General features: G+C 57.5%; 1 protein-coding gene across 1 annotated transcript in view; it reads left to right on the forward strand.

The window, feature by feature from the left end:
* SORCS2 (sortilin related VPS10 domain containing receptor 2) overlaps positions 1–12,057 on the forward strand; it is a 452,598-nt gene that overhangs the window by 359,770 nt on the left and 80,771 nt on the right. The window contains exon 4 of the mRNA XM_053217627.1: positions 10,109–10,273. Coding sequence (XP_053073602.1) covers positions 10,109–10,273 — 165 coding nt within the window. The remainder of the gene's footprint in view (positions 1–10,108; positions 10,274–12,057) is intronic.

A 12,057-nucleotide genomic window follows, 5' to 3' on the forward strand; every position in this document is an offset into this window, starting at 1 on the left:
AAGGAAAGAAGGAGGAAGAAAGGAAGGAAAGAAGGGAGGAAGGAAGGGAGGAGGAAGGAAGGAAGGAAGAAAGAAGGGAGGAGGAAGAAAGGAAGGAAAGAAGGGAGGAAGGAAGGGAGGAGGAAGGAAGGAAGAAAGAAGGGAGGAAGGAAGGAAGGAAGGAAGGAAGGAAGGAAGGAAGGAGGAAGGAAAGAAGGGAGGAGGAAGGAAGAAAGAAGGAAGGAAGGAAGGAAGGAAGGAAGGAGGAAGGAAGGAAAGAAGGAAAGAAGGAAGGAAGGAGGAAGGAAGGAAGGAAGGAGGAAGGAAGGAAAGAAGGAAGGAAGGACAGAAGGAAGGAAAGAAGGGAGGGAGGGAGGGAGGAAGGAAGGAACATTGGTTGCCTAGAAAGATGGATGGATGAGGGACGGATGAATGAATGGATGGATGGAAGGAAGGAAAGATGAAAAGAGAGAAGGAAATACAGTTGAATTAAAAATATTAATAACTGTACATAGATTATCTAGAAATCTTCATTTTTAAAAATTTTCTTCCTGTCTTATCTACTCAGTAGAGAACTGAATGTACATTTTTTGTTAAATGTTTATTTACTTTTGAGAGAGAGACAGAGAGAGAGACACAGAGCGTGAGCGGGGGAGGGGCAGAGAGAGAGGGAGACACAGAAGCGGAAGCAGGCTCCAGGCTCCGAGCCGTCGGCCCAGAGCCCGACGCGGGGCTCGAACCCACGGACCGCGAGATCGTGACCTGAGCCGAAGTCGGTCGCCTACCCAACGGGGTCACCCAGGCGCCCCTGTACATTCTTATTCTTATGCCCAAGCAAATTCCTGTCTTCACAAGAATATACGACTTATCGTTTTCTCTGACTACGCAGTGAGCACATACCCATCTTAAAACGTCCTGGCCCGTCCTGCAGGCAGGTGCTCAGCGCCTCTCCCACGGTAGGAGTGCCTTACAGGCTGAGGATGGGACAGAAACACACTCGAAAGAAAGAAAAACACCCAGAGTCCCGTCAGCTGGAACTGAACAGTGTTTTTAGCCTTCTGGGCTGTTTTAGTCATCCTTTCTGCCTGTGCATGCAGAGACAAGCGTGTCTTTCTGTGCGCGCACGCGTGGAAGGCTGGGAGCCCCATGTGCGTGCTTCCACACCTGTGTCTGCACACCGGGGCTCACTGGCCGCCGTGACCCCCGCTTCGTCTTCTCACAGTACTTCCCGAGCTCCGAAACATCGCCTGTCTCCTCCGCTGGGATGCAAGGCCCCCGGGAGGGGGGCTCCGTCCTTCCTGTGTGACTTCGTCTCCTGCACACCTAACAGGCCGCAGTGCTCAGAAAACGTGCCTCAACTGGATCAGTGAAGGCCGAATAGGGATCAGCCATGTGTGCCTCCCCCCATCCCCTCGGTGCCTCGGGGCGTATTTCTCTGGATGCTTCTCCTCCAGACGTTCTCACAAATTCCCTGCACTGAGTGCAGGGCAGGTGGGGGGTGGGCATCCCGCCCAGAGTAGGACAGCCCACAGACACTGCCGCTCACCCCCTGCCTTGGTCTGCCCAGCTTGCCGCGAACCCCCAAGAAGCGTGTGTGGAGTGGACTCGAGCGCCAGGGGGAGCCTCGCCATTTTCCACGTTTCTCTCAGGAGCTAGCTGTGTTTAGAACGAATGTCAGGAGGTCTCTCGATCTTAGTTCTGCCCCAGTTTATAGTTTGCCAAGAAACTTTATTAATATTTTAAGATTTTATTTTAGAGAGCGTGTGCACGTGAGCAGGGGAGAGGGTCAGAGAGACAGAGAGAGAGAATCCCAAGCAGAGCCCGACGCAGGGCTCGATCTCCGGACCCTGGGAGATCCCCCCTTCCCCAGGCTTCCCCCCCCCCAGGCTTCAGCCTTCACTGCAGTCGATGAGAAGACAGCCAAGGGTGTCTGGGCAAAGTCGAGGGCATTCTAAAGCTGAGTGTGAGGCTGCCGCGGGCGTTTGGGGGACGGGAGGCCGTCTGGGATGGCTGGACCTCGGGCCATGTGACCGTGAGGTCCACAGGGCGAGGTCATGGGGCAGCGTCGTGGATGCCGCACTCGGGAGCACGGGCAGAGGAGACCCTGAAGGGTCCCCAGCAGCGACGCGATCGTGCAGGCTGGCGTCTCCATTAATTCACGTCACCCGTGGCTTTTCCAATAACGTCTCTCTCTGGTTTAAGAAAGCACAAAAATAACGAGGAGCGCTTATATTTTTCCCACGGAACCCAGAGATGGCCGGGCCAGCGCGCAGTGGTGCTCCCGTGACCTCTTCTGTGCTCGTGGCCACCCGAACCGAAAGCATCGTGTGGAGTGATCGCTCTGGGGGGGGGGGGGTGCTGAGTGTGTGGTCAATGTCCCAGCAGGATGCGTGCACCACAAGAGTGAGGCGCTGGGTGGGCAGTTATTTTCGTCCTCGTGAGTCACACGCGCGTGCAGAAGGTGCTCTCCACAGCTTCTAATTTAAGGCCCGAGGACTCTGCCGTACCTATTTGTCTCTGCTTCCTGCCTCTCCTGGAGTCAAAGCCAAGTGTTCTGTGTCCCCCAGCTGGGCACAGCTGTCCGGCCAGGAATAGACTGGGCGATGGGCGATTTTAAATAGGTGACCGCAGGTGACACGGATCCCGGGGACTGGGGCGGGGACCCTTTTAGCCATGCGCTTGGGAAAGGGCAGGCTAAAATAAAAAATCCTCTCCCTGTTGGAGTTCTGAATGGAAACCAGAGATCTGTTGCACACTCAAACGGAGCTGTAGCAGAGGCAAGAAATAGTTTCTGGATGCTGTTTGTTTCCTTTTTTAACTCGGAGCACTGAGAGCTGTGATTTGCGAGAGCCTTGCTGTGAGGCAGGCTGGGGCGCTGGCACCACCTTTTGGAGGAGATGGGCCGGAAACCCTGCCGTGGGAAGCCGTGGACCGGGGAAGGCGACTTGGCCTTGGAGGCCTGAGCAGGGCAGGGCGGGGCCACACGCGGTTCCCACCGGGGGCGGGGCAGGCCAGCAGGTGCGAGCAGGAGGTGAGCCAGGCAGGCTGGGAGGCACAGGCTCCGGGCGAAGGGTCCCAGGAGGGTGTCTTCAGGCCCCGGTTCAGGCGGGTCTCCTGACCTGGAGGTGGGGGGGGGTGGGGGGAGAAGAAAAGGATGAAGAGGAACCGAAAGCCCCCCTCCCCTCCCTGCCTCACCCTGCCCCTCACATGGCCAGAAATCCATCCCCCCAGCCCTGGACCGACCTGCAGACTTCTGGAAGCCACTCCTGATAGCCCCTGAAGGCGGGAGGTGTCTCTAGACCCTCCCAAGTCCACCGGGACGGGAGCCCCAGTGTCTGTTGCTACTTCCTGGGCAGGTGCAGTCATGTCACTGGCCAGGATGTGTGCCACTGGTGCAGATGGGGAATGTAGGGAGAGAGGACGACGCTGGCTGGCAGTGGGACCTCCACAGGGCACTTGGCCTCTCTGGCCGTGCCCTTGCTCCCGCCCCAGCAACAGGGGTCATTCCTCCAGGGCACCCTCTCTGCCCTCTGCCCCTGTCCCGGGATCTCACGGTGCAGGGGGCCATAGGCTTCCTGTCCCTGTCACCGCCACCCGTGACCTGCCCCCACAACGTGACCCTGACTCAGGATGGTGCTTGGTGAACTTGTTTTAAAAAAAAAAACCCACCGCCATAATAAACCCCGTTATCCCGTACGGCCTGCTTCCGGCACGTTCAGCGTGCCGGCTGTGCCCCAGGGACCCTCTCTTCTGATCGCTTCTGCAGTGGGATTCCTGTCTTCATCTTATAGAGGAAGACACTGCAGCTCAGAGAGGTGAAGCAGCTTTCCCGAGGCTGCACAGTTCAGGGGGGCAACCGAGGCGTGAAGCCCAGCTCCGTGTGCCTCCAGGGTCTGCTCTACCCCCCAGACCCCCAGGCTCGCGTTGTGGGCTCGCTGTATTCCTGGGGCCGGCTTCCGTGTTCTCTCCACTCCCGGAGAAGCATCTCAGAGGCTGAGGGTGGGGCCGTGAGCGACAGAACCCCGGGGGCGGGGCCTGATGCAGGCTGGTATGTCATCGTCACTGGGTGGGGAGCAGCAGCAGGGTGGGCCAGCGCACTGAGGGGCACGCGGCCAGTGGGCTCAGAGCTGACGAACAGCAGGAGCTACTGTGTAAAGCAGGCCTCCATCCAGAGGGGGCTTGGGGCTCACCAGGGACGTTGAGGAAATGCAGTCTGGGCCAGCAGGTCCGGGTGGGGCCAAGACTCTGCACTCCTAGCAGGCTCCAGTGATGCGGGGGCTACGGGTCCCCGAGTTTATCAGTTGGATAGTTTTGGGGTGATGGGGGCAGGCTTCTGGCGTGTGTGTCACCTGGGCCGTCACAGGACCTAGTGCTTGGTTTCTCACCTGCCACTGTCTTAAAATTCCTGTTTTAAAAAAATATGTATTTATTTATATGTGAAGAGAGAGAGAGAGGGAGAGGGAGAGAGAGGGAGAGCATTATCAGGGGAGGGACAGAGAGAGAGAGAGAGAGAGAGAGGGAGAGAGAATCCCAAGCAGGCTCTACACTGTCAGTGTAGAGCCCGACACGGGACTCGATCTCACGAACTGTGAGATCATAACCTGAGCCGAAACCAAGACTCCGAGACTCAACCGACTGAGCCACCCAGGAGCCCCGAAATTCTTAATTCTTTTTGAACAAGGAGCCCTCCATTTGCACGTTGCCTGGGCCCCGCAAATTATGCCGCCCGTCCCGGGACCCGCGCTCAAATGGGCCGGCCGCCAGTCTGATGAGGCCGTCCCATATTTCTCTCTAACGTGTGGCCTCAGATTTTGAAATACCCAGCCTCGTGGGCCCCCAGAACCTAGAGCAGGTACCATATGCTTCCCCGGAATAGAAAGCAGTAAAAATACACCATGGAAAATAGTCTGGTTCCCAATTCGGAAGCGCAATTTGCCAGCCTCCACGCTGCACGATGCTAATTGATTTGTTTTCTTTGCTCCAGTGATCCTCTCCTTGTCAGCACTTTTTCTTCCCCCGTCTTTCCTGGCTTACTTGTCCCACTCTGAGGCTGAAAATAGCGCCCGATCCAGATTGCTGGGCCCCCGGCCAGAACTGCTTCCTCCCTTTCTTTTCTCCACCTTGGTGCCGCCACAGGCAGGGCTGTGATGGAGGGGTGGGCCGTACCCAGAGCCCTAACTCGTGCGGGGATAGCGCCAACCCCCGCTTATTGGGAACATGGCGCCCACTCAGTGCCAGGCCCTGTGCTCTGGGCTGGAGGTAGAACAGTGGCAAAGACACAGGCCCAGACCGAATGGAAAGATGGGCTCCCAAAGAGAAGGACGCTAGGAATGCTGGGCTGTGGAGCAAATGAATGCACAAGACGCTGGAGGAAGGGGCAGAGGCGGGATTGGAGTAACTCTGTTGGAGGATATGTATCATGGAAGGCTTCCTGGAGGAGGTGATGTTTGAAATGAGCCTCCGCGGATGAGGAGGTGTTTGACAAGTGAGAGGAAATGTGTCCTATCATACAACCAGGCTAAACTCACGCTGGGGGCACCTGCAAAGCAGGGACACCAAACTTAAATGAGAAATATTCAGCTTTGTTGGAATTGCCCAGAACCAGGGGCTCAGAAATTTTCAAAGGAGCTGTTTTAATGTTATCCCTTGTGGATTCATTTTGAAGTTGTAAAGTCTGATTCTGAATTATCAGGGTTGAGGTTGGGGTTGTCGTGGTCCCACTGTGAAGGCACATCTGGGTATCACCTCCTCCAGGAAGCCCTCCCTTTTGCCCTGTACCTGGATGCTACGTTCTCCCGGCTCTGCTGCCACAAAGCCCTGTGCATACCTAAATCTTTGCTTGATTCTGCAGAAGAAAGAATGAATGGATGAATGAATGAACGAACGTACGAACGAGCCTTCATTGATGTGCGAAGCTTTGAAAAATGGAAGGAAATAAGTGAATGAGAATTTTTATGACGTCGGGTCTCCAGGCTTCTTAAATATCCCTAGGAATGTTTTCCTCCTGAAGGAGAAAAGCAAACAGACAGTTCCTTGGGAGCCACAAATTGAGATGGACTTATGCATTCATGCACGCATTCCGCATCCATCAGGCATGGGTAGCCGACAGCACCTTGTCAAGCCTGTGCTACACGTTAACAGTACAAGATAGGAGTTAAGTCGCTCTCCCTAAGCTCAAGGATCGTGACCTACTCGGGGAGGTAAACAAGCAAATAGTTGCCTTGTAAGAACATTTAGAAATGATCATCACGAGAAAGCACTTCAGTGAGTGGAAGTTGGGCTTCCCTGGCCCCGTGGGAGCCAGGCGTGTGGGCTGCTGCCCTGGGGTGGGGCACAGAGTGTGGCCCGGGCTTTGGGCGGATGTTGAAATGAGCCGAGCCGTCTCCACGAAGAGGGTGAGAGATCTGGGTGATTTGTTTCTCTCCTCCTAAGCATCCCGGGAGGCCAGGGGCAGCTCAGAACCTTTAGAAGTAGAAGCAGGCTGTTTTCTGGCAAGAAAGGCCCGGGAGCCAAGAAGAGCTCCCAATAGCCAGAGCTGGAGCCGTTGGGCAAGAAAATAACAGAACAGCATTGAATTACAACTCAGAGTCTGACATAAATATTCATGAGCTCATAGTGATGTAAATAGATGCTTGAATAAGCAAATGGGAGAGAAGAGACCAGTCTCCCAGCAGAAGAATTCACCAGAATGCACATAACTCGAGTCTCTGCCTTCAAAGAGGGAGCGGCCCTCCCCCTGCAGATGTGGGCTGTGCCTGGGGACATCCTCCAAAGGGACAGCGTGGACACAGCGAGAGAATGAGTTCCAGTCTCCAGTGACCACACGGCCAGCGAGGCCAGCACCGCGGCCATAGGCCCCCTCGAGGGCGTGCACTCTGGACCCGCTGCGGTAGGGATGGTCCTCACCTCTGTGCCCTTCCTCCCAGACACCTGTAACCCCAGTGACACCACGAGGAAAGCGCACACAAGCTGAAATCTAAGAGGCAATCGGCAAAGTACCCGAACCCCTCAAAACTGTCAAGGTCATGAAAAACCAGGAGAAAGTCTGAGAAAGTCAGGGCCCAGAGGAACTCAGGGAGACGTGAGGACTGAATGTCGCGTGGGGTCCCGGATGGTGTCCTGGACTGGGAACAGCGATTCGTGGGGACACTGGTGGGATGCAGTGTGGCATTCAGAGGGTACATGTATGCTGATGCTGATTCCTTAGCTGTGACAAACGTCTGATACTGATGCGAGATATCCCAACAGAGGAAACCGGGCGGGGGCGTGACGGGACCTTCTGTACTATCTTTGCAACTTTTCTGTAAATGTAAAACGATCCTACACTAAAAATTTTATTTAAAATAAAAAAAAAAGCCCTTTTAACTCCACCACTTAAAACCAACCACTGTCAAAGTCTCCTGTATTTCTTTCAGTTCATTTTTTAAAAAGTATTTTTAATATTTATTTATCTTTGAGAGAGAGAGAGAGACAGAGCACCAGCAGGGTAGGGACAGAGAGAGAGAGGGAGACACAGAATCGGAAGCAGGCTCCAGGCTCTGAGCCGTCAGCACAGAACTGGAACTCACAGACTGTGAGATCATGACCTGAGCCGAGGTCGGACGCTTAATGGACTGAGCCACCCGGGCGGCCCTTGTTTTCGTGTTTAAGACTCCACCTGTAAGTGAGGTCACGCAGTATTTGTCTTTCTCTGACTCACCTCCCTTAGACGGCGCCCCCAAGACCCGTGCATGTCGTCCCGTTTCCTTACGGTTGGATAATAACACCTCTGTTCTAATTTCTGTGCACCGACACAACTACACGTACCGTGGACAGAATCGTAACACGCCTCCTTACCGTCTTGCCCGTGTGAAATCCACAGGAATTGTACTTGCTGCTGAGTCCGTGCTCCCCTTCTTTCCACGGGGGTCTAAGCCCCCTTGTCATGAAACGTTTCCCGGAACCAGTTTACGTGACGCTGGCTCCCCAGCCGCTCCCAGCCCCTCCCCTTCTCCTGCGCAGAAACCACACCAGGAGGGACACCTCCGACCCCGTCCTCCCCCACCTTCCAGGAGCACAGCCTCTGAGGGACCAGGCTCCGGGAGTGCCCTGCCCTCCTCCTTCAGACCCTCCGTTTGCTGGCGGGGGGCAGGAGGAGGGCGCTGTGGCCCAGGAGAGCTCCTCGGGGTTCCCCTGGAAAGAGCACACTGGATTCTCATTTGTAGAGACATTTATGCCCGTGGGTTTCATCATCTTCTAGAGGGATGCTGGGGGGGCTCAGCACCCCACAGCCTCCCCCCGGGAAAGCCGGGCTCATCTGGGCCAGGCTAGTCCCAGCCCCTGCCAGCACGGCACCCTGCTCTGTGCCTCAGCTTCCCCACCAGCCAAGCAGACGTGAGAACTGCCCCTTGGAGCTCTCATGAGGACGGTCTGGTCACAGCTGTGTTAGACTTGCATTGCAGTCTGGCCCGGTGCCAGGGGCCGATTATCTGCCCCATTTTACAGACAAGGAGAATGAGGCACAGGAGGGCAAGTCAGCTTGCTTGAGGTCACAGAGGGGATTGGAACTGGGCTGTCTGCGGTTGAGTGTGCCCCCAGCCCCCTACTCCACCAGCACGTGGTGTCTGTCCATTCACTCATTCATTCGTTCACAAGGGTGTGGGGTTCACAGGCCCTGCAGGGGTGGGGGCGGGGAGGGGGGCAGCAGTGGACTCCACAGGCCTGAACACGGGGGAAGAGCTTACCTCCAGGAAGGGTGGTGAGCTTTTGATGGGCCAATACCGGGTCCCCTGCAGCCTTGAAGCAGGGGACTCTGCCGGGCCCAGGGGTGAGGGGGAAACAGAGGGGGCAGGTGGGGTGGCTGCGGGTGGGTGGACCGCCCTGGCCATGGCCAGGGTACAAGCAGGAGGCAGCGAGCGAGGCTGGTCCAGGAGGGGCCCCGCCACGGAGCTCGCAGTCTCCTTGGGGCTCTGAGGAGCCCAGAAGTTTCCGTGAGGCCTGAGGATAGGAAAACCCTCAGCTTCTCCGTGGGGACTGGACCTACCAGAAGAGGGTGGGCTCATCCACACTGCGGGGGGCTGACCACGTAGCCTGGGGGGCCACCCGCTCCCAGGGCCAGGTGCCCGCATCACCTTCCCAGCCCCCCACCTGGCCGATGCCCTCTGGCCTGGGGGAGGGGGGGGCGGGGAGGGAAGCCTCTCCCTGTGCCCCTTTTTTCTGTCTCTGAGGGTTCCTGTGGACCCCTGAGTGTAGGCGGCAGGTCCGACCTGTTCTCACCCGGGGCTGGCCTCTCCTGACCTTCCCGTAAGACATGGGACACCCCACAGGAGGGTTTATACCTGTGCACTTACCTGAGCAGAAAAGTGGGCAAGTCCAGAAAGGGCCCCACAGGCCGGCTTCCAAAACAGGATGCGCCCCTTGGGGCTGTGGCTTTCCTGACCCTCCAGGCGGAGCTGAGAACGGCCCTGTGGGACCCCCACCCACAGCGGCCGCCTGCAGAGGGGACGCACCTGATGGCGGGGTCCGCTCCGTGGGTCACTTGTCTGTCGTTTCCAGGCCTGAGGCGCTTAACTCGATCATGTCTGTGAAGAGCCTGTCCTCAGTGAGGGTTAGGCTGGCACATCCTCCCAGGGGATGCCATTCCACCCGCTGCGGCACCCTCTAATTAGGGCCTCACAGAATTTGCCAGGAGGCCACCCCTCCAGGCCCGTCTCCCCTTGGCCACCTCACCTCTGAGGTCCGCTCCCCGGCGCACGCTGTCCTGGGCCACCCCCGACCCGGTCCCGCTCTGTGCTTCTGTAGGCAGCCCTGTGCCAGCCTCTCCCCGCACCTGCTTTGTCTCCTTGGGGCACCGGTCAGCCTGGGAACGGTACTTCCCGCGCGACGGGTGACGTGTTGGCTCGTCTCTTGCTGCCCCCACAGAACGGATCATTTACCGCGGAAACCCCCGGCTCACTGTCGGGGCCTTACCGTCCCCAGGATGCCCGCCCGGCACCCTGGGCTGGGGAACACCTGCTGAGCGGGTGAACGAACGAGCGGATGAGTGACGGCTCAGCACGAATGGGCAGGGGCTGGCCACTGGCTGCTTCCCGCCCTGCCCTCCGCGGTGTGCAGCGGGGAGGCCTCACGTCTTCCCGGCTTTGTGTTTCAGGTCGTCCTGGTGAGCTCCTCACTCAGCGACAGGGACCAGAGCCTGTTCCTTAGCACGGACGAGGGGGCCACCTTCCAGAAGCAGCTCGTCCCCTTCTCCGTGGAAACTCTGATTTTTCACCCCAAGGAGGAGGACAAGGTTTTGGCCTACAGCAAGGAGAGCACGGTGAGCAGGCCGGGGCTGGAGCGTGGGTGGTGTCGTGGCCAAGTGCAGCCGTCCCCCCCGAGGTCTGGGTGGTCTGGATGCCCCCGCGCTCGGCCGCCTTGCGTGGGAACCAAGTGGGCGGAGGTAAAACGTGCACTTGGCGCAGGTTAAGTGTGTGAGACAGGATGGAAAAGCAGTAAGTAATTATTAGGGTTGTCCCTCTCTGCCTCCCCTCTGAGTGTACCAGCCATAAGGCTTCTTCCATTTCTAGAACATTCCACACACCCTCCCATGCTGGGCCTTTCCAGGTCTTTCTGCCAGCCTGGGATGCTCGTCCCCTTTCACGAGGCAAGTGGGGCATCCTTCAGATCCCGTCTCCGTGTCCTCTCCTCCGGGGGCTGTGTCACCAGGGCCCCACAGGGACCCAAGGGCACCTTCCCGGGGCAATCGAGGGGAATGTGGCGGAGGGCTCTTTCCAGGCCCAGGGGGGTAGGAGAGACTCAGGGCAGGTGCCAGGAGGGATCGGCCCCCACCCCAGGTCCTTGAGGGCTGGGGACAAGGTGCCACCGGAGAGGGCGAGAGCGGTGGAGGAAGGAAAGCCCTGGAGCCCTAGAGTAGCAAAGGCCAGTACTGGCTTCTGTCAGGGCTGTAGCTAATGACCACAGACTTGATGGCTTACAACAGCAGGAGTGTGGCCTCCCACAGTCCTGGAGACCAGAAGTCCAAAGTCAGTTTCACTGGGCCATAGTCAAGGTGTGTGCAGGGCCTTGTTCCCTCTGGAGGCTCTGGGGGGAACCTGGCCTTTCCCAGCTTCTGGCGTTCGGTGCCTTGTGAAGGAACCCCTCATCTTCAAAGGCAGCATCTTCCTCTCTCTGTCTGCTGTGTTTTCGGAGAGACAGAGAGAGAGAGAAAGAGAAATCTGAGAAATGTGAGAAATCTCCCTCTGCCCCCCCCCGCCCCTCCCCAAGTAATGCGGGAGAATCTTCCCATCTAAAGGTCTTCACTGAATCACATCCGCCAAGTCCTTCTTTGCTCTATAGGGTCACGTTCACAGGTGTGGGGATTTTTCAGCCTGTCATTGTGGAAGTGAGGCCCCCAGAGTCTCTGGCAGGTGCCCAGGAGGAGGCCAGGCCCGGGACCGGGAACTCAGCCAGGGTGAGGCTGGACAGTGGACACCACACAGGCCACAGCCCCCAGGGCAGAGAAGAGTGGAGAAGGGCAGAACATAGTCTGGAGGCAAATGGGAGTGGAGCTATCCGTTCCAGAACCTTCCTCCACAACCCCCAGGCCTGCTTGGGCCCCCTTGCTCCACACGCCTCCAGGCGCCAGTGCACCTCTTTTCTCAGGGCTGATTGCAGCGTGCCTGTGTATCTGTGATATTATTTGATTGCTGTCTGGGTAAAGCTCCTCGAGGGCAGAGACGGTGCCTAGTTTTTACACCATTTTGTCTCAAGTTCCTGGCTGACAACATTGATTGGATGGATGGATGTTGAAATGCAGATGGGTGGGAGGGTGGGTGGGTGCTGGGTGGGGTTGGGGGACATTGATGGAGGTGGATGCATGGAGGGCTGGGTGGGTGATGGGTGGGGCTGGGGGACATTGATGGAGGTGGGTGGGTGGATGGGTGGGTGGGTGATGAGTGGGGTTGGGGGACATTGATGGTGGAGGTAGATGGATGGGTGGATGGATGGGTGGATGGGTGGAGGGCTGGGTGGGTGCTGGGTGGGGCTGGGGGACATTGATGGAGGTGGATGGGTGGAGGGATGGGTGGATGGGTGAGTGGGTGAGTGATGGATGGGGCTGGG

Source organism: Acinonyx jubatus, chromosome B1 (assembly GCF_027475565.1).
Source record: "Acinonyx jubatus isolate Ajub_Pintada_27869175 chromosome B1, VMU_Ajub_asm_v1.0, whole genome shotgun sequence".
NCBI classification, from domain to species: domain Eukaryota; kingdom Metazoa; phylum Chordata; class Mammalia; order Carnivora; family Felidae; genus Acinonyx; species Acinonyx jubatus.